The sequence below is a fragment of the Natator depressus genome, chromosome 1, assembly GCF_965152275.1.
Source record: "Natator depressus isolate rNatDep1 chromosome 1, rNatDep2.hap1, whole genome shotgun sequence".
In the NCBI taxonomy this organism is placed as follows: Eukaryota; Metazoa; Chordata; order Testudines; family Cheloniidae; genus Natator; species Natator depressus.
Window position 1 is genome coordinate 205833649 of NC_134234.1, and position 23302 is coordinate 205856950.

Below are 23302 nucleotides of genomic sequence, written 5' to 3' on the forward strand. Positions count from 1 at the left end.
TAGAAACTAACAAATTTATTTGGGCATAAGCTTTCGTATGCTAGAACCCACTTCATCAGATGTATGAAGTAAAAGATACAGGAGCAGGTATAAATACATGAAAGGATGGGGGTTGCTTTACCAAGTGTTGGGCCAGTCTAATGAGAGAAATCAATTAACAGCAGGATACCAAGGGAGGAAAAATAACTTTTGAAGTGGTAAGAGAGTGGCCCATTACAGACAGTTGACAAGAAGGTGTGAGTAACACCTTACCAGAGACTACGCTGCTATCCAGCCCAGTTGGGAAGTGCTGTCTCAAGTCAAGAGGAGCTGACCCAGACATCCCAGGACTTAAGGGAAGGAAACTAGATGACAAAGGGGAGGGGGCAAGCAAACAATTGGTTATGGAGCCTGATTCTCCACTCTCACACTGGTTTTACACCCGTGTAACACCACTTATTTCAGCAATGTTACACTTATGTAACAGAGTGGAGAATTAGTTTAACAATATTTGGAGGTGGAATGGCTCCAAAGGGAAAAACTTGGACCACCTTCCCTGCATCGAGCTGGCTTCTGAAAAAATCTCCCCCAGATTCATTCGGCATTTTCCCTCCCTCTTTCACCAGTTCACTGAAATGCCACAGACAGGTTACAGCAACTGTGGAAATGGATATTGGACTGGGAATGTCTCTGATGAGTTCTGTATCTGTCTACTAGGGCTCTAATCCTGATAGATATTCATTTAATAAAAGGACCAGCTGGTTTTTTCTCCTCAAAATAAACCCTAAACTCAAAATCCTGGATTCTATCAAGAGTACCTCAGACTCTGTATGCACAGGGGATATGGGAGTGGTTAACAGGCCAGCCAGGATAATGGGCCTTCTTCTCTGTGTGAGCCGAGCCACAAATAAACCCTTTTACACTATATCGTCTGGAACACGTGGACAGGTGTTGTGTGGCTGAATCTCCCTGCAGATTAAATATTCTTCACTGAAATGGTTTTCTGGGTTTTCCATTGCTCTGCCTTCCTGGTGGTTTGCTGAAAGGCCTACCTGGGGCACATGTGATGCCGGCTTGTGCAAGAACTGGATATGGGGGCACACTCATTGTGAATGCTATAGCCTGTTTATAACTATAGGAGCAAATATGCCCCATACAGGGTTGTGCCAAGGCTAAAAAAACAGGGTTTAATCTTCCCTCAGATAGTCAACTGTACAGCCTTGCTAATGGACACATATATACCACCCCACCCCTTGCCTACTGCTGCCTTGCACAGTGGAAGCCTTTGGATGGAAGATGACTGAACTGCTGGTTAATCTTAGTAGTACACAGGGACAGGCACTGCTTTTTCCCCCACAGGTTTTCACCTGGTAGTAATTTGGCCTTAGGTGTTTTATGTTGCCTGTTCCCCTCTAGCCCGTTGAAGCTGGAACACAATTGACATACCACTGACCATTCACTTAAACAAAACACACCTCCCCCATAACAGGAGTGACTTGGCATGAATGGAAGCCCTCCCCTCGCAGTACTCTTAAAATGGCTCCAGCCTCCCTATTGCACAAGAGATGGCAACCGCAGAACTTCACACGACAGGGGAAACCTGTAGGGGAGTACAAGAGGCTGGGGCACTGAGAGGGTGAGATGCAGGCGTTGGCGTTCCATGGGCAGGTGCAGAAGGTTGGGTATTGTAGGGATGTGGTGCACTGGGGTAGGCTGCAGGACTCTGAGGTTCAAGGGGGTGAGGTGCCATGGAGATGGTGTGCCGATGGTAGGAAGTAGCATGGCTGGGGCACAAGGAGTGGGGGTGGAAGGGAGGGTGCCCTGGAAGTGGTGGGGGGCTGTGGGAGTGGGGGCAGGGGATGAGTTGCCATAGCGATGGGGTGCTGTGATGTGGAGTGCTGTGGCAAGTGGGACTATGGTATTGGGGGAGTGGATGTGGCATGCAATGGGGGGGCAGTGCTATGGGGCTGTGGTGTACAGTCATGGGTTAGTCGTAGGGGTATGGTGTGGAAGTGGCATGCCATGGGAGTGGTGTGCTGGGGGTTGGGATATCATGGGTATGTGGTGCTCATGTGGAGGGGTGCAGGCTGTTAAGGGAACAAAGGTCTGGGGATTTGGTTACCAAGCAGAGCCATGCAAGTGGGGTGTACAGGGGTGGAGTGTCAGGGCAGTGACATACCGAGGTGAGGGGATGGCAAATGGTGGGCTGACATAGAGATGGGCTGTCGTGTCCGTGGGTGGAGTGTATTGGGGGATGGTGCTGGGGAGGTGACGTGCATGGCGCCAGGGTGTCCTGGGACTGGTGCCCAGATACAGGTTGCTACAGGGGAGGGATGACACAGGGCGCTGTGGAGGTTGGGTGCCGTAGGGCAAGAGCAAATGGCTGTTGGGTGGATGGGCAGAGCTTTGCTCTGGGGGGTGGGGTTGGATGCAGGGTGGTGGTATGCTGTGAGGGCGAGGGAGAGGAGGGAAGGAGGCTGTCGTGAAATGCCTGGAGCTTGGATTTGTGGTGGTGAAGTTCTGCGGGCGTACAGTGCTATCAGTGTAGGGTGCTGGGGGGAGGGGGTGCTGGGTCCTAAGTGGGTTGGATTAACTAGGGGGTGCTGTGGGCATGGGGTCAAATGCCATGTGGCTGTGATGCACATAGGTGGGGGTGCTTTAGAGTTGGGATGCAGACGGATGGGTCCATGTGGATAAGGTATCTTGAGGCATGGGGGGGTACTGAGTTGGGTGTTGGGGTGTGTGCGTGTGTGCCACGAGCATGAGGCTCAGCAGGGTGAGGTGGTATAGGAATGTGGTGTGGGGTCTGGGGTGCTGCAGAGGTGTGGGGATGGCGTGTTGCTGGAGTGGTGTGCATGGCAGGGTGGTGCAGAGCGGTGGGTTGCTGTCCATGTGGGGTAGTATGGGGGAGGGATGCCAGGGGGTTAAGGTGGAGCGTGATGAGGTATGGGATGCTAGGTTACATTGTTTAATGCTTAAAAAGCATTTTAAGTGCTAAACGTTACCTGCTTTTATTTTGAAGTGGAATGAAGTAGAATCCAAAATGTGTTCACTGTACTGCAGTGCACAGACTGTGGTTGTGGTTCAAGTGAAATTGTTCTGTATTTCTGCAGAGGGTGTATAGGGAAATTATTCCAATCTGTATCTGTTCCCCACATGCATAACATTTAAACAATAACTAAGAACTGACTTTTCTCCACATGGAGGACACATCATGGCCAGTTCATCTGCTGTTCCAGCACAGTGTCAGGTCCTAGATAATTTCTTTTCTTTTCAAACATAAACATCAAAATTTAAGACATAACTGTGTAAAATGACAAGCCCAGGCCGCTGTATGCTTGACTGCATCCTGAACAGACTCCAAACTTGGAAATCATTTGTTAACGGTAGCCAAGAGAGGTGGGAACCTTAGTTTTGAAATAGTGGACTTTGAAGAATGTTTAACGCTGGAGAGGAGGTGCCGGGCTACACTGGTTGAGTGGGATGCTACAGCGCCAGGAGGACTGCAAAATGAAAACCAGTCCACCGCTCAGTGCCTCGGCCTCTTGCTAGGAACGGAGGGTAAGAACACAGCACATGTCTTTTTTCACTTCAAGACATTCTTTATTTGATATTTTTTATATACAATATTACTTTTCATCTGTAAAAAGTACATATGCAGGGCACCAGGTTGGAGGCCGCCAGAAGGTTCCCAGATCTGAAGGTTGTCTCTTGCCCCTCTGTTATTTCAGAGGAAAAATAATCTGTGAATTTTATGCAAAGTGAGTGCGGCAGAACAACAGTGCAACTTCCACCAAGAGTGACAAGGATTGAAGACAACAGATACTGACTAAACGTGCAGTATTCCTTCTAGCTTGTAGTGGTTCCCAACCTTCTGGGCAACTGTAAAGCAGCTGTAGAAGCCAGTGCTTGTCCTCCCTTATAGAACGGTGCACTCATTAACCAGTAATGGAGCTCAGGTTGCTCTCAGTATGACAGCCCAATCTGCACTTTGGGTCAGAGTACTGTTTCCCAAACCATGGCATGCGAAGAACTGGTGGAAGGGTTATGGTGGGAGTGCAGTCAGACCATTTGTCCTCCAGAGCATCCGTTTTCATTTCCTTAAAATAAGAAGTCAATCTCTAGGTGTTATGGCTGTGGCGAAAACCTTAGAAACATGGAGTAAGGTCTGGTCTACACTAGGAAATTAGGTCAGTATAACTACATTGCTCGGGTTGTGAAAAATCCACACCCCTGAGCGATGCAGTTACTCTGACCTAATCCCTGATGTAGACAGGGCTAGGTCGACAGGAGAATACTGCCGTTGACCCAGCTATCGCCTCTTGGGAAGGTGGAGTAATTACGCTGATGGGAGATAGTGTCTTCACTGATGTGCTACAGTGGTGCAACTGTAGTGGCTTATGTGTAGACATACCCTAAGTGTAACTAATGCAGAGATGTCTGCCTGAGTTGGTAGAGAGCACAAAAGAATAGCTCTGAAGTGTGAACTGCCCCATGCATTTCAATGAATGCTAATTCAGATCCCAGTGATGATGCTTTAAATGTCCACATTGTTAACGATTTCACTGCTCACCACACTAGGTAGGAAAGGAGAGGAAATATCCTATGATGAAGCTCTATACCAGCATTTCCAAAAGAGACAAGGGGGAGAAGCATGAAGAACTAGGTGGGAGCCCAGATGGTGTATAAATTAAGATCTGTAGGCTTTAACAACACATGGTGGGGCTCCCGGAAGAGTGTGATTTGTTTCATTTTCCACCATTCAAAAGTTTGGACAACACTGGTTCAGAGTGTGCACCAAGGAATGAGAAGTGACAGGGGCAGTGCATGGAGGCTTATCATCTTGTAAGGTTTAGAGCAGAGGAACCTAAACACCCTGAGCTGACTTGGGAACCACAGAACTCTCTCTGACTTTCCACTGACTTCAGGTTTGTTCTCTGGATCTCCAGAATAGCTACAATTGTATAAACAAAAGTCTTCCGTGAGAGTTTTAAGGAGCATTTTGTGCAGTAAGTGAGCAGCTGGAATGTCCTTTTAGCTTTATTGAGTAAATGGAGCAAAGCCAAGAAGGGAACTGTCAGCTGTGCTGGGCACCCACCACTCCAGCTACGTCACTGGGAATTGCAGATGTTAAGCCCTTCTGAAAATCAGGCCCAAAATGTTAAAAATAATGCCTTTGCTCTTGGTGGATCCCGGCCTACAGAGGCCTGACTGGGATGTGGATTGCACATTCGTGCCTTGAGTGCAGGCACACAGAAAACAGACAGTTCGGGGATCTCCAGGCTGTTTGGCAAAGCCAGTTTGCCACAAGTGCACACTTTGTTTTCCGCTCTTGTTTCTTGCTGTAAGAACACAGAGTGCTGTAGAAATTGCAAACCAAGACAGCAGCCACTTGAATGAAAGCCAGAACTATGTGTTTGTTCGGTTAGAAGATATAGCACAAGACTTGGAGTCAGCTAACACTAAAATATCACTCTGTTAAAAAAATAAGTATCTATACCTTCAGAAAAGTCTGTAAAACAGCAGCAACAGAATGAAAGTGACAATGTCCTAGTATGCCACACGTACTCAAGAGAAAACAGAGCCTGAGCTCTTGGTTGCAGCTAACTCCATGCTACAGGTCAGTATCCCAGCTCTGAAAAGGGCTGAGAAAAAGCCTATCACCTGAAGTCAGGAAAACAAGACGGATGCTTGAGCATCCATGTCTGGCTATTACGGACATCCTGCTCAGAACTCACAACAGCCAAACTCATTCTGCTCTGGGGACAGCCCAGAATGCTGCCGTGCACGAAGGGTACAGCAATTAGTTCACAAAATGTATTACTCTAGAAGGAGGCAGCACATTGAGGGAGATGGACGATTGCATTCTAAACTGGGATATGGTAGCAACCAGCAGACGCTGGGATAACTAGATGACAGGAAGCAAATGTTCTTTATTTAGAACCTGTTGCATGTTTACACACAGGAGAAATGGCACTACTGTACATCTGACTGGGATGTACCTCTTGCCATGAAGTGGCTCAGGACCTAAATTCAAATACTTCTTGTGGCAGTGAATTAACCCCAGTGAGACTTACACAGGCAATTAATTTGAGTGGTGGTTCTGTATTTCAAACCAGTGGGATGGGAAAAGAGTAAACATCAGTGAGAGATTTGGTGTTTCTATTTTTGGGACTCTAGAATTCTGTCCCTGACCTTTCTCTGAAGAGACTGGCAGCCATTCCGTGCTTCTACTGGCCAGGAGAAGTATGGGTTGGCTGGGGTAGAGCCTGTTACTAAAAACTCCCGGTTTTTCCTCAGTCCCGCTTCGACACAGAGAGACTTACAAAACTAAGGCAATGAAGTGCAGGTTCAAACTGGGACTGGAAAAACGCAGTTTAAACCACAAAATATTAAAATGGAAAAGCATTAGCTCTTCAATTAGTCATTAATTTCTAATTAGAAAATTACATTTTGTGGCAGTAGTAAAAAGAATCAGTTTATTTTAATTTGAAGTAAACAATTACTTGAATCAGAATTATTTACTATATTCATTACTATGACTTTTTTCAGATTAATTTTTTTTTACAAGTGCTGCAAATTACAGTAATTGAGTAATTAGTACTAAGATAAAAACTCTTGGCATTTGAGTGTTTTTCAAACTCTCTCTCTTCCTCCTCTTAAACTGAAGTTGCAATCTGGCGACAATCATTTGGATAACATTTGTTCCTAGAGTACACCATCAGAATTGCCATGACAAGGGAATGATTTTGAATCTTTAAATTAATATCAAAGAGGAGTAAAGGAAATTTAGGATTAAGGTGGGATTCTCATCCCGTGAGTCAGTGGTTCTACCATTTTCTCTCTCCATGCATGGTTCTTGGTCTGTGCAGTAAGGCCACAGGCTTATGTGCTTTGTTGAATTGGGGACTAAAAATGGAAAAACCAAACACTACTTTAGATGTACAAAATGGAGCAGATTGCAGCCAGGCCACTCAGGCCAAGATGGGACATTGCATACTGGGGGACACAGTGTTCTGCAGGACACTGATGTGCACCAAAGATGAAGGTGGCTGTGGAGTTCATTCTAGTGCGCAGTGGGCTGCACTTTCCTGTCTCCATCCCATCCTGTAGTTCCTGTTCTGGCAATGTTCTCGTTAAAGAAAGCTCATTTTCAGGGGCTTAAAACTCAGTTAAAGCATTAAAAAAAAAAAAACTACCCTAAGCCTCTCTTTAAGGTGACATGAGGGGAATGAAGTACTGAGAGCCCAGAGAGGCTCAAATAATTAAAAATGTCACAGGAATCAAAGACAAAGGTGTTTCGTGGCTGGCTGCCTGGTAATAATACTTCCCTCTGCAGTGAACTGACATAGTTACAACAGGACTACTGCAAAGGCAGCATGTTCATCCTGCTGGTGTGAAGAGGGCAGAAGCACCTCAAGATGATCTACATCCAGCCCTTTCTCAGCTCGAGGGACAGTCACCCTGGGGAAAGGATCTTGGGAGCTGTGAAGAAGAAGATTAAAAAAGGAGGTGAGCAGAATCCTTTTTAGCTCTCAAGGTGCTGGGGCAGGGGTGAGAGATGATTTGCTTTTGAAGATTGAGTTTCTTTAAATAAATATAGCCCACGATGGGGTACTTTGCCCTTTTGTTGTATTTTCAGAAAACAAAATGGAGACGCCTCCAAGATTTCAAACATGTTGGAAATTTGGCGCTGAGGTATGTGGAAATAAATGACTTACATGTAATACCCTGTTCTACCCACTGAGGCATGGTAGGCAGACCCAAAGGCCAATAGCATGAATCTTGTATATGCTTTTAATAGAATAAGCCATCTTCTATAAGGTTGTTTTATTACCAGCTGACTGGAAAGGAAAGGCTTAAAATACGTAACCAACAATCTGATTGCAGCCTATGCATACAATATTGATTTAAGACACTTCTCTAGCAAGCTGTCAGCGAGAAAGGATGCATGGTACAGAGCTGCCCACTTAAGCAGAAAAATTGTAAGAAAGGAAATGTTTAGAAATTAAAGCAGCAAGTGAAACTCACTTTAAACAAACCCTACTGATGTTAACAGGAGTTATTTCTGAATGCACAGAATTCTATTCTACAGATGAGAAGAGAGTCTCAGTAATGGTAGACAAAAGTCAGGACACCTATGCTGTAAGTGAAGACTGAAGTGCACTACCCCCTTAACTCATGCTGTTGGGCCTAAACTCAGAACAGTGGGGTTGCTCCAGCCAGCAATGTCCACAGGAAATCATAGAAGTGTAGCACTGGAAGGGACCTTGAGAGGTCATCTAGTCCAGTCCCCTGCACTCAGGACAGGACTATGTAATAACTAGACTAAATGTATGCAGGTAACACAGCCTTACTCACTAGAGTTATGCGGTATATAAAATCTCGTATACACCAATGTCTCGTCTTCCATTGGTGTGTAATAGATTTTACCATGTTTCCAAAGAGAATCTCATGTTGGCTTTGCATTGGGGCAGTTTATGGCCCAGATAAAACTTAATAAACCAAATCTGAGGCAGTTTTGGTCTCTTGCCATACACCTCAAAAAAACAAGGCAAGGCTTCAGATTTACAAAGCAGGATTTGTAAACATTGTCCAAATAATAAAAGTGAGAGTGAAGGAAAACCACAGGTTGCATGGACAAATGTAATGTAACGATACAAACTACTGTGTCTCACCTAAAGGGAACTGTGTCCCAGTGAATGTGATGCAGTCTGCCACATAAACCAGGATGGGCAATTTCTGTGTTTATTATCTTTGTGGAAGTGGTAGAAAAGGACTGATATAAGGGATTGTGGCCTTTCCATATGACAGGATTGGTGATCAAGGGAAACAGGACACTTAGCAGTGACTTCCGTGCTCTGTGTCCATATCTTGTGTGGGGAACTAACAGCACAGTGCTGCCAATACATTACAAAAACAAATGCTTGGTAACTGTTCTCTGGGTGTGATTGTGCTTCACAGGTCTTTGGACTTTGTTATGAAGGGGGTAAATGAACAGGAGGCAAAGGTCTGAGAGGCACTGGGAATGGCTGCCAGTCTCGGCAAACTGATGCAGATTAGAAAATTCAGACAGGTACAGAAAAAATTTCAAATCCTGGAGCTGCTGGTGCAGTTACGTTGCTTTTTTGTTGTTGCTTTGCTCATGCCATCATCAAAAAAGAAAGAAAGAAAAAAAATGTCTTAGTCTCTGGAATACACCCCATCTGAGTAGGAGACAAGTGTGCAGTTTCTTGCAAAGGCCAGCAGCAGCAAACTCCAGCCCCTGGCAAGGAAGTCTATTGTTCCTTTGGCTGCTGGACTCTATATCTAATAACAGGCTCCACTCCGTTGTTTGGGTTCAAAGCACACAAGGTCTCTGCCCTGCAAATGCCCCAGTAGTGTGTTTTGGTCATGTATAAAAAGGAATTATTTCAGTGTTTACTTATCTACAGGTTGAAGAGCTTTGGGGGCAGAGGTTGTTTCTCATCCTGCGTCTTGACTCAGATTAACTAAATGTCTGTCTCCTCTCCAGCCTAAAGTCTCAAGTGGTCCATGTAAACAAAACACAGCTGAGTGCAGTCTCTCCTCCTCTTCCTGGAGCTATTTTTATCGATAAGCAGGATTTCCTGAAAGTGTGGTGTTGGCTAAATGTAAAACAGGCAAGGGATGAGCTTCTGTATTAAAAACCCAGTTGTCTAAAGGCAGGAGGTCATCATTGGAGAAAAGCAGATACAAATACCTGGACATCAAAAGAGAAAAACAGGGGTTTAAGGATGGCAAAAGCACAGGGTGTGGAGCCTGATACTGGCCCCAGGCTGGCCTGTGCCTGCACCCTCAACAGCCAGCTGCCCCAGACTCCTCCCCGCACCAGCTACTCAAACACCTACCTATCCCTCAGCACCCACCTGCCCCCAGGAATCCCCATGCCTCAAGAGCTCCATGTATCAGCAGCTCATGAATTCTATCCCCCTGGAGCCCCAGCAGCCCTCTATCCATCTACCCAGTCAAAGTCTTCCACCCAGCTATGCCCCCAGACATCCTTGAGCATCTACCCAGCCAGAGATAAAAATGTTTTGTGCATCTTCATGTCTTACTGTCATCAGTGCTCAGGGCAGTCTGTGTTCACTGTAAGCTTACATTTATCAGTATATGCAAACTATATGCACATATGCAATATATGCCATTATAGAATTTGTATGAACTGTCACATGAAGTGGCACAAAACTTGGCAGCTACGAGAACTCATCACTGCCCAATTTCTATATTCACAGACTAATTACAAACCGCAGCCATTGAGGAGACCCTATCACACTGTTTGGGAGTTTATGCCTCACCTTTAGGTACAGCAGAATGAAACAGAGCTCTCACAAGTTATACTTTCAGGTTTTAGCAGCAAGAGACATATCTGAGAAGTAACTAAAATTAATATTTAATATATTGAAAGCTGGAGCTATTGAGGGGAAAATCTGCATACCCTACCAGAGATCACTTAGGAGCTGGTGAGGCAAGCTGCTCAGCCCAGGAGGATGTGCATATTTCTTTGAGGAGGATAGATCTATGGGTGCCACACAGCAAGGAAAGATTCTGACCATTCTCTCCTTTTGCTAACTCGGTTTTGCTGCCCCTCTCTCTAAATTGCCATATTGTCCCGTTTCCCCAGATCATCTCCTGAGCAGAGAGAGAGAATCAGCCTGTTGTGTGTGTTTTCTTCCTCATCATTAATTTTATTTTACTGATTCATATACACTCATTTTCTTGATTCTAAGGGCATTTCTATACAGCAAATGAAGCTGTCATTTTACATAGGTAGGCATATCTGCACTACCTTTAATCTAGCTAACAAGGGTAACAATAGCAGTAAAGATATAGCTGCACAGGCTCTGAATGGGCTAGCCTCCCCAATACAAGCCTACAGGGGACCTCCGTACGTCCTCGGCTTGCCTACCTGCACTGCAAATCACACCTTCATTTGCTGTACACACATACCCTAAGAGCGCAAGTCCCCTGAGGAGAGGCAGCAGCTTCAATTAGATCCAACTGGAGGAGTAGTGGCTCCTAGGAAACTGATTTCATATGACCCATTTTCCTATGACGCCAGAGCAGAGGACTAGAGCTGAGCCTTTGGGAGCTGTGTAGAGACAGGTCTGGGCAGAGTGTGGTACAACCTCTGAGGTCAGCTCCAAATGGAAACATCCTCAAGTCTTTGGGGAACTAGAAATACTTTGAGGCAGTAACATTTTCTTTTTCTTTATTAATAAATGGTTAGTCATTTTATCGTATTCACTTCCAAAAAAAGTTTGCTAAATGTGGAGTTATTATTTAACATTTATATTGTAGTAGCAACCAGGTGAGCCCCCCATTTTTCTAGCAGCTGTACAAACATATAGAAAACTACAGTGTCCCACCCCTAAGAGTTTACAGCCCAACAGACAACACACAACAGTGGATGAGACAAGTAGGTCAGGGTGAGATGGGGGAGATAGGATAACACAAATAACAGAATGTGTGGAATTCTTAGGCAATCAGGAGCAGCAATCATAATGCCACCTGCGCATTACCATGGGGGAACTTTATCCAGGGAAGCAGTGACTCTGAAAAAGACCTGGGGGGTCATGGTAGATAATCTGTTGAAAATGAGCTCCCAGTGAGATGCTGTGGCCAAAAGAGAAAGTTAAGGGGGTGACGTGATGATAGATTATAAGTATCTACATGGTGATCAGAAATTTGACAATAGATGGCTTTTCAATCTAGCTGACAAAGATATAACAAGATCCAATGGCTGGAAGTTGAAGCTAGACAAACTTAGGCTAGAAATAAGAAGCACATTTTTACCAATGAGGGTAATTAACCACTGGAACAACTTACTAAGAATTCGCCATTGGAAATCTTTAAATCAAGACTGGATGTTTTTCTGACAGATCTGCTCTAGTTCAATCTGGAATTAATTTAGGGAAGTTCTATGGCCTGTGTTATACAGGAGGTCAAACCAGATGATCACAATGGTTCCTTCTGGCCTTGGAATCTATTAATCAGATTGTATTTTACTGTGTCCATTATGGAAGAGATGATTTCTGAGGAGGGACTTGGAGGAAGGTCAGATGGCAGCTTCATGGATTTTGACTGGGAACTTTTCCACATATTAGGTGTAACATGGGAGAAAACACGGAATTGTTTGTCTGAGACATGGGGAACTGGGCTATCAAGGGTAACATCAATGATAAAGGCAAGAGTCAACCTTACTGTAAGATAAAAGGTTGGCTAGGCAGGGCAGACCTAGGTTGGGAAGGGCTTTGTGAGAATGCAACAAGAAGTTTGGAGTCTGATTGTAGTGGAAGAGGGTCAGCCAGAGGAAGGGGTGACAATCAGAGTGATGAGCCAGAAAGATTATTTTAGCAACAGCATTTGAGGGGATTTGAGGGGAGTGAAGCTACAGACATTAAGGGTAAGGGAGGAGGGGATTGCAGTAGTTGAGATGTGAGATGATCTGACCTTGGACAAGAGTTTGGGCAGCATGGGCACAGAAGAGAGGTTGGCTTTTAAAGATGTTGTGCAGGAGGAAGTGGCTAGATTTAGACATAGTTTGGACATATGGACCAAAGGAAAGGGTTGAGTTAAAAGGTGATACCAAGGCTGAATGACAGGGAGAATGGCGGTACTGTCCAATTCATAGAGAAAGGTTGGGGAGAGCTGTGGAGTGAGGAGAAGAGCAAGGGGAGGAGATGGAAGGAAGAGGGCACAAAAGGAAAAAGAAAATGTATAGAAGAGGGTAGGCTGGAGCCATAGGAGAGAAGTGACTGGTCATGATAAGTTATCAGTTATGTATAACAAGCAGTTACATTGTGAGTAAATGAAACAAGAAATGAGACCGATGATGATTCAGTTCTGGAATCCAGAATCTGGATAAATCCAGCAGAGAAAAGCAATGGAGGAAGGATTCAATATGTAAATAATCAGTCAGTGACATGGACAGTCAAATAGGGAGCAGTCAGTAGAATCCAGCATAGAGAGTGCTTGAGCCGCCCAATGAGTACCGCTGAGGGAAAATGTTTCTGACAGCCATGCGCTGGGCGCACAGACTTCAAGAGTGGAATGGACATGTGAAATCACTCGAAGAACAATTAGTTTTTAAAACCAAATATTTAGGATTAATAGTCATTTTGCCATTATTTTTCATAACAGAAAGTTTGTGATTTTTTTCTTCAGCCTTTTCTGACAAAGAAGATGTCTCCATCTCCCATTTTTCTTGACAGGAATGGTTGAAAAAGCACTAATAAATTTTTCAGGACATTTTCAAGTTTTTTTATACCTCAAAAGTTTAAAAAATGTCAAAATTTCATTAAAATGTTTTGGTAATCAAAAAATTCCAACCAGCTTTAAAGCTGTTTGAAAACCCAAAATGTTTTACCAAATATTTTGTGTTAATTTTTCATTGAAAATTGAAGTTGACAAAAACTTTTGACAAAAATTCAATATTTAGGAAAATTCTACCAGCTCTAGTTCTTAATAAAAGTGAGACCAAAGGGCTGCACACACTTAAGGTGTCCTTTTCCAAAATGCCTAATGCCTCCAATTGTTACCAACAGGCGTGAAGCCAACCTGTCTGGACGGAAGATTATGGTCCCTTCTTGGGAGGTTGAGAGGAGCATTGTGAGGAGCAGATACACTGAGAAAGTGGACATTCTTTTTAAAGGCAGTGTGTGGCCTCGATCTCATTGAGAACAACAAGTGTGGCAGCCATTTTTAAAGCTCTCTGTGGAATTCTATGGAGTAGAACATTATTCTTCAACCTCTGCTGAAGGAGAAATTTCAGTCATGAAGAATAATGGCAAATAATGTCCATTAATCCTAAACATTTTTCAGTGGAGCCTATGCACAAGATTTCAGTGAGTTTTAACGACATAGGAAGTTTGAAGACTCTATACTGTTCGTTTAAGACCAAACCAATCAAACCAATTAATAGATTTAATTTTAAATTCTCTGAATATTCATTCTGTACTTAACAAGATGACACTGTATTTTTCATAAATATAAAAGATGCTTTAAGTGCAAAACTCAGCTCAGTCTTAACTATGGAGTGTTAGCAAAGCCTCCATAATACGTTGTTATCTCTATATAGATTCCTATCACGGCATCCATCATGGCAGTATCTCAGTACCATTGGTGTGTTCTAGTACAGTAGTTGCTAGGTTCTTACTTGGGGAAAAAAGGTGGAAGAAGATCCATTACTTGGGACACTTAAAACCAGACTGGATGAAATACTGGAGAACAGACTGCATTACCCTCTGGAAGATGGACTAGATGTGCCCTAGTAGAACCATTTCTAGTTAACAAATTTGACTAAACAAAAATATTTAAAGATCTCTAAAATTTGAAAACATGCTGAATCTGGCTTCCAATTAAAAGTCATCCCCACTAAACAAACATTCTGCAGACAAAATACAGAAAAATACCCAATAACTTTGTGGTGGATTTTTGTACCATGCCATATTTTCCCATTCACAGTCCCCCCCAGCTTGGGCATTGCAACATGCAAGCAGAGTAGATTCTGCAAGATCAATGCCCTGGGACTTGGTCATGTAAAACATGTTGATTCACTGCAGCTAAAATTAAATGATTGCCCAATGAATGGAATTTATTTAGAGGTGATAACCTCTCCTTTTCCCTGGCAGTTTGTGTTCTGACTAGAGATACAAGAAATCAAACTGAGGTCTTAAGAATAATAAGGTCACACTTCTGTTATTGGGGGATTTTTGCTATGGTTTCTCTGGACTGGAATGGGGAAACCAGGGGACTCCAAAATAAAAACAAAAAAGAGGAAAACACCCTGTGACAATCTGGAAATTAAAGTGTTAATACAATCTATTCTTTTAGGCACTGGGTAATCATATAGTACCTGGCAGTGCCCCAGGCTATTTTATGGGAATATGCATAAAGAGAAATTTGCTTACTTCAGAGTTTCAGCAAGAAAAAAGCTCTGTTGTACATCGTCATATGCAGGAGATGAGGAATAGACATCCTTGACCCCCGAAAATCCACCACTGACTCGGCAGTACTTGTCAATAGCCTGTAGAGAGGAAGTAAGAACAGAAGAGGCATACTTTACTTGCACTTTAATATTTGAAAAGATACAACAAAGCAAGGATTGACCAATACTGACCAGAGAACACAGTAACATACTCTGCTAATGGTATTGAGAATTACAGCTGAAATAATGGGGGAAGGACAGTCATATCACTGGACTTTGTAGATAGGAGAGCTGGAGGACTTTTAGAAACTTTGAGGTAGTTTGTCATGGGCTCCTGCGGAAGGTTATTAAGAGGGGGCAGAAGGGATTGTACGTATCACTGGGGGCTGTCTGCTGACCTGTACAGCCTCCTCCATCTCTCTTTGGACTCCCGTGTGATCTCTTCCTTTTCTACTTAAACTGAATTTTGAACTCAGCTGCCCTGATCTCAGCTGTCCCAGCAGGGCTCCTGGCCTTTGAAATGGTGCAATCCAAGACCCTGAGCACACAAATACAAAGAGGAATCATAGAATCACAGAAAATTAGGGTTGGAAGAGACCTCAGGAGGTCATCTAGTCCAACCCCCTTCTCAAAGCAGGAACAACCCCAACTAAATCATCCCAGCCAGGGTTTTGTGAGAGTGGGGTTGGTGGATCCCAAATCCTCAAGCCGTTGCATGTCATCCAAACTTGTCCACAGGTCAGCACCTAGCTCTCTCTACTTACTGCTGCAAAAAGCACAAAGGAAGAAAGGAGTGGAAAGAACACATTAGCTGTTCAAAGCACCCCTTGTATAAGCCTTGTTATTCTACTCACATCCTCATACTTCCGGCACATGAGAATGTCAGCCATTAAAATCAGCCCCAAAGAAATTACTCTGCAATGATTCACAGATTAGTTGAGCTTCCCTGCTGACTTGGTGGTGCCTCCCAGCAGACATGAGCTCTTCAAATAGGCTCACGCAGGGAAGGAGATGGCACAAAGATCAGAGAAAGTGTTTGGCTTCAGTTGCCTGTCATTATCAAACTACAGAACACAGCTACCTGGAGTTCAGTTATCTAAGATTTGGCCCATTAATCTGTATGAGTCTTTTCTCTACAGGTGATTGTAGGCCCGGATTTCTGCTAATTCTAATTTCGGTTTGTTGTGCTCAACAGAAGCTGAGAGGAGTCGAAGCAGGGGAACAAATGCAGTGTAGAAACAGATGTCTATACACAAAGAAAATGAATTCAGACTAAATGAGCTACTCACAATCTATGCCTGAACCTTGGAGGGCTGGAAACAAAAGAGATTCTCCACTGGAAATTTGTGTTTGCGACTATCTGCAGATGCAATCAGGAAAACTAGCAGGGGAAGTTATATGGTTTCCCCTAAAACTGTAGGACTGTAGGTTAAAATTGTCCATATGTATGACTACAAAATCCAGCAATATCAGTCAAATAGAGGAATAAGTGTCATATAAAAGTCTAGGACTATTATAAAGAAACTTTAATTCATTCTGACTCTTAAAAATGAGGGTAGATGAGAGGGTGAGGAAGGGGAACACCAGGTCTCAGCATCACTGGCCTGTCTTTAAAATAGTCGCCTGGCCACAATGCATGCTAGTGTCTGTATGTTCTTCAGGAAGCAGCTCTATTCAAGATGACAGCAGCCACTGAAGACTTTTGGAGGCTGGACTGGGTCATGCTGGCTCTTTCTGACAGATTTTAATTTCCAACAGTTATTAATAATGCTGATAGCAACATAAATACTATAGGTTAAAAACAATACTTTGCTTTTACAAAGTATGTTACAAACATTAGCTACTTAATTCACACAGGACTACGATGAGCTGGCATTAAATGGCAAAAAAATTCATTAATGCAGAGATAAGGTTGCCCCGTGATAGTTTGTGACTTTCCAGACCGTCAAGTTCAGCAAAATTCAGACTTCTGAAAACGAGGTAATACATAGTTAAGGTAAATGCCTACACAAACTTAACTCTGCCTCCTGCAAGTGGACAATAGCCACTGAGAATTATCTGCATGCACTCAGCTGCATTCCTTGTTAGGTGTAGCTGTACTGAATGGCTGGGGCAACTTGAAAGAGCAGTTATTGTGCTATGAGATCTGGGAATTAATTAGAGGACCATTACAGAGCTGTGACGGTGATATAAAGAGATCTGGGCCTGAGTCCCCTCATGTGTTATTAAAGGAAGGATGTACATGTGTACCTTGAGGTTCCAGCTGGCATCACTTCAATACACAATTGTGTATGTTGTATCAGACTGCGCAACAAAATGGCAGATGAAATTCAATGTTGATAAATGCAAAGTAATGCACATTGGGAAACAATCCCAATTATACATACAAAATGAGGGGGTATAAATTAGTTGTTACCACTCAAGAAAGAGATCTTGGAGTTACTGTGGATAGTTTCCCTGAAAACATCTGCTCAGTGTGCAGCGAAAGTCAAAAAAGCAAACAGAATGTTAGGAACCATTAGGAAAGGGATAGATAATAAGACAGAAAATATCATGTTGCCTCTATATAAATCCATGGTACGTCCACATCTTGAATACTGTGTGCAGTTCTGGTTATCCCATCTCAAAAAAATACACTAGAATTGGAAAAAGTAGAGAAAAGGGCAACAAAAATGATGAGGGGTATGTAACAGCTTCCGTATGAGGAGAGATTAATAAAACTGGGACTTTTCAGCTTGGAAAAGAGGTGACTAAGGGGGGGATATGATAGAGGTCTACAAAATCATGAATCATGGGGAGAATGTGAATAGGGAAGTGTTATTTAGCCCTTTACATAACACACGAACCAGAGGTGACCCAATAAAATTAATAGGCAGCAGGTTTAAAACTAAGACAATGAAGTACTGTTTCACACAACGCACAGTTAACCCATGGTACTTATTGCCAGAGGATGTTGTGAAGGTCAAAAGTAGAACCAGGTTAAAAAAAGAATGAGGTAAGTTCCTGGGTGCCCCTAAACCTCTGAATGTTAGAAGCTGGGCCTGGACAACAGGGGATGGATCACCTGATGGTTGCCCTGTGCTGTTCACTACCTCTGAAGCATCTGGCACCAGCCACTGTCAGAAGACAGGATTCGGGGCTAGATAAACCATTAGTCTGTCCCACTATGGCCGTTCTTAAAAGATGGGCACAACAGGTGCCTTTTCTGCCTGGATGAACCACACTTTCCAAGCGGGTGCTTTTCTTCTCCACTAAAACCAGAAAATTGTGGGATGTGAAGCTCAAGCTCCACCTCTTAGAACAATCTGTGAGAAAGGCATTGGACCCAGAAAATCTGGGTTCAAGAACCCCCAAAACCAACCAAACCTGTAAACTCAAAGTCTTGTCTCTCTCACCAACAGAAGTTGGTCCCATAAAAGATATTACCTCCCCCACCTTTTCTATATAATAAAATTGTCAAGGTTTTAGGGCACTGCAGTGGTCTTGTCATGGGTACTGTCAGCAGTGAGGTGAGATGTAAAAGGATATGATGACATTACATTTTAAAAAGTGTGGTATTCTGTTGGGGGAGTAGGCTCAGTGTTTGAGCGCAGGGCAAATGCAGGCAGTGCCTGTCCATTACAGTGAAAAGGCAGAGCGTGAGTGTTATGGCGGTTGCTCAAAAAGGGCAGTTTTAAGGTTGTGTGGGTATTTAACTTAACTTTAACTTAACTCGTTTCCTGTTTTTCAGAAGTTTGACCTTTGCTGAACTCACCATTCTGCAAGGGCACAAGCTATCACCAGGCAACCTTAACTCTGCATTAACAAAGATTACCATTTAATTTCTTAGGTTTTTTAAAATTGAAAAAGAAATGTTAGTTGGTAGGAGTTAGTGGTCATTTAGACAGGTGTAGTTCTCACCTAGGCTTGCAGTTGATATGCTACTGCAGCTAGGTACTAATCAAAAGACCTCGTTTTTATATAGTGCTTTTCATCAGTAGATCTCAAAGAACTTCACAACATTATCCCCACTTTTCATATGGGAAGCCGAGGCACAGAGCGATGAAGTGACCTGCCAAGGTCACCCAGCAGGCCAATGGCAGAGCTAGGAATAGTCTCAGTTCACTAGTCTTTCCACTAGGCCACACAGTTACTACGTGATTCCATTTTGCTATAGTGTAATAGGGATAATGGCCATACTTTGAAATGTTTGCAATGTGTAGTTGCTAAAAGGACCAATGAGAGAAATCTCGATGGTCTGTGTTCTAAAACCTTGACAATTTTATTATATAGAAAAGGTGGGGGAGGTAATATCTTTTATGGGACCAACTTCTGTTGGTGAGAGAGACAAGACTTTGAGTTTACAGGTTTGGTTGGTTTTGGGGGTTCTTGAACCCAGATTTTCTGGGTCCAATGCCTTTCTCACAGATTGTTCTAAGAGGTGGAGCTTGAGCTTCACATCCCACAATTTTCTGGTTTTAGTGGAGAAGAAAAGCACCCGCTTGGAAAGTGTGGTTCATCCAGGCAGAAAAGGCACCTGCTGTGCCCATCTTTAAGCAGGATTAGTTTGCATGATGGGTAGGGATTGAAGCCCACTGATTTTGAGTCTGCCATCTTATGATCCTGTATGTGGGGGGTAGGGTCTGTTTAGAGGGTGGAAGTTGTTCAGGGAGGTCTGATTGAAGGATTTCAATATGGACAAGGATTACTGAGTCCAAAAGGTTGAAGGTAAAGGGATGAAGATTGGTCTGAAGAATTTCAGAAGTTTAGATTAAGATAGACCATGATAGAGTTGCTAGCAGATAGGACACTGCTAGGTTCCATCTGACTGCCATGGGTGGTAAGAGGGAACTGAGGGAGAGTTGTGTCCGCCCACCCTTTATGCCCTTTTATGGGAGCCAGTGCAGCCCCAAAGGACAGTGCTAGCAAAAATAATCCAGTCACATGCATAAAATGCATGTGCACCAACAGTGGGATCCACACTGACATATGTGAAGAGCATGTGAAGAAGCTGCCCTGAAAACTGGGGGAAGAGCTCAAGGAAGAGCTTGGTATCCTCTCACACAGAGAGGCACAGGAAAACACTGGGGGCTAAAACCTCCAAAGCTTGTCTCAGAGAAACCCTTACTGGGCCTGAGATTCTACTGATTAGAATAGGGCCTGGGTGTCATGGTTATTGGGCTCTACTGCCAACTCTGCCACTCACTTGTTGTGTAACCTTGAGCAGATCACCTATCTATGCATCCATTTCTCCATTTGTTATACAGGAAAAATAATAGTAATCGCCACCACCAACACCACCAATCTATTTTACAGGGGCTGGTGATGACTAATAAATTATTGTTTGGAAATTGTTTGGGGGTGAAAAGAGCTACAGAAGAACAAAGCAGAATAATTATATTGACTGAGCCAATCAGCAATTACCTGTGCTGCTTCCCAGCCCCACTGCCTGTACTTGGGATCATGTGTAAATCTCCACATATACCAATAGGTCTCGATCACCTCTGGTCTTAGAATGTAATATTTTTCATTCTGCCGCACTGCCACGGCCTCTAGGCCACCATCAAATTTGAACGCTTCAGGACCCAGCTTTAATGCTGCAGAGAGAAAAGAGAACAGGAATACTTTATTCCTTTCCAATCTTTGGGGGAGGGAGTTATACAAAGCATGCAAATAAATCAGAAACAAAATCTAGCTTTTCTTTGAACAGTCTCATAAATATTTCCTATTGTCAAGGCTTCTGATATTTCTAATGAATAATGTATTCGATCCCTGTGTTAAATCTACCTATCTTGACAGGAGAATAGTAGTCCTCTTAGAAACTAATAAAACACTAAGAATATAAGTATTTTAACACATTCAGTTATAAGGTAAAATTAAAGTGAGACAGATTGGTTCTTGCTATACATGAGAAAAATGGTCAGGAACATTTTTAACATTCTATTGATCTAATATGGCAGGATGGGAAAAGGCCTTAGAAGGTGAATTAGGAATCATCATCGCAGATAGTCTGTATTTCCATCTAGGCCAGTGGTGGGCAACCTGCAGCCCACGGGTCGCATGCAGCCCAGCAGGGTAAGCTGATTGCGGGCCATGAGACATTTTGCTGACATTGACCGTCCATAGGCACAGCCCCCCACAACTCCCAGTGGCCGCGGTTCGCCGTCAGACCATCCCTAGACCATCATTCTCCACCACTGATCTAGGATCTCTGGCAGTGCATTTAGGCCATAGAAGCTGAGGTGCTTTACAGATCAACTTATTTCCAAGGGTTTATAACAAGGCAGTAAATATTCTGTTATATTTCAAAATCTGTGAACCCCAGGGGTGCACAATCTTTGCCATAAAGGAGGCCATAACGGCATCTTGCCAGGATTTGGAGGGCTGTGTTTCTTCAAAATAGAATGCCTGCTGAAGTGCTAGCTTTCACACCAAGATGCAGCTACTGGAGACAACAGACCTCAGGATACCACACTGCACCTTGATCCAAATGGCAGAGCAGCAGGCTACATGACAGAATGCCCTGCTGTGCATATGACCTGTGAGCTACACTCTGTCTGCATCTGATGTGTAGGTAGGTTTTGCCAGAAAAGAATACAATATTTTTACATGTGCAGCAGACAAAATATAACTCAAACTTACTTCTTCCCCCATGCATAAGCATTATCATACATACAGTTTTAAATGACATGCCTACATAGTATTCATAGTATGATGTTCATTAAATCCTAAAGTACCTCGGTCATGTCATCCTCTTTTATTGGACACCCCAAGAATTTTCACCACAACTCTGACTATTCTGTTGGCAGCTGGGTGCCCAATGGGGGAAGGGTACAACAACACAAAGAGGTAATGCTTCTACAGAAAGGCTACCCCTTGATGTTCTGCTGCTGCAGAAGAAACACCATCACATCTGCTCTATTCTCTGCTTCTGAGAGGACTCTTGCAAGATGAGACTTTTGCTGCATGGAGCAGGTTGGCCCCTGTCTCGGATCAAGGGCACAGTGTCTGCAAATAGCTACTTCCATAACTTCTTTCTCTAGGCATCACAGGAGGAGAGGACATGTCTCCAAGGAACTGTTTCCTCTTATGGATCTAGATGTATAATACCTGCTCCGTCTACGACTCACGTATAGAAACCGAATTACCTGAGCAGGAAGGATACGGAGCGTGGTGCTGCAGTGGCCACTGAAGCTGAGACCAGGGATCTGAAGGGAGTGCTTTAACTTTCCGGAAGAAGAATAGAGCAGGGAGTGCTTCTCCCAGCACTTGTATCTGGAATCAAGGCAACACATGGAATGCAGCACAGTCTTATAATAAATGAGATGGCCTCAGTGTCAATCTGGCTGGACTTTTAATGCCTCTTTCATGAACTCTTCCAGGAGTTTGAACCACTGCTTCTACTCAAGGCACGGCAGAGGAGGAAAGACAATTTAAACTGAGTATCCTGTTGAACAGCATCCTTCTTCCATGCAAAGAAACATCTGGTATTGGGGTCCATCATCGATATTTTACTATAGTCTAACACACTGTTCAAATCCAGATGTTTTATCTCGGTGTCCAGGAGATTGAGGGGCCTCAATCTAGGCAGTGGGGGCAAACAGAGAATGATTTTGGAAACACACAAGAGTGTAGAATTAAAGTATAACAGGACTGGCTCCTAAAGAGACTTTAGCCAAGTGAAGGTGATTTCCATGGGAGCTGTGGGTGTTCAACACTGTTAAAATTAGGGCACTTATTCATGTGCTTAAGTATGGATTTAGGAACCTAACTCTTGAGACTTTAGTCCTAATTTTGCCTAGAAACTAACTATCTAGTGAAAAGGAAAGAAAGAGTCGGAAAACCAAATGTTTTCTTGTTTTCAATGTTGCTTTCTGACCTCTAATATAAAAACTGAGGAAGAGACCCTCAGTAGTTTGTAGCTGCAGAACCAGTCCCTCAGTATATAGTGTCATTTTACATTTCCTAGGAGAACAACTATCACTTCTGTCCCACATTTCCTTTGTCTGTTTATCTGATTATAGCCAGTCTTGGAACAGGGCCAGTACCTGCTCTTACTTTGGCCCTACCTTGTCTGAAGTCATATTCATGAATCAATTACTTATGCAGTTTGTGTTATTGGGAATGGCAGGAATTACCACTATGGATAAAACCAACTAATCCAGTATCCAAGTCACTGACAGTTACCATAATCAGAAGCTTCAGAGGAAGATGCAAGAAATGTCCTCATGGACAACTGTAGAATAAACAGCCCACAGACAGTTTCTAAACTCTGTCAGTTAATGGCTGGGGTATGTTCTTAAGTATAAAGGTCTATGTCCTTTATTAAATAAAACCCCTATATAACACAAATCTGGGTGTTCTCAGTATCCATATGTGTCTACTCATTTTTGGAAT

At 43.4% G+C, this 23302-nt stretch overlaps 1 protein-coding gene across 1 annotated transcript in view; it reads right to left on the bottom strand.

The window, feature by feature from the left end:
• Positions 1 to 3576: 3576 nt before the first annotated feature.
• MAN1A2 (mannosidase alpha class 1A member 2) overlaps positions 3577 to 23302 on the bottom strand; it is a 307541-nt gene continuing 287815 nt past the window's right edge. Inside the window, exons 11-13 of the mRNA XM_074975205.1 lie at positions 20330 to 20502; positions 14910 to 15025; positions 3577 to 9700 (exon numbers count right to left, since the gene is read on the bottom strand). Of these exons, the coding sequence (XP_074831306.1) occupies positions 9568 to 9700; positions 14910 to 15025; positions 20330 to 20502 (422 nt within the window). The 3' untranslated portion in view covers positions 3577 to 9567. The remainder of the gene's footprint in view (positions 9701 to 14909; positions 15026 to 20329; positions 20503 to 23302) is intronic.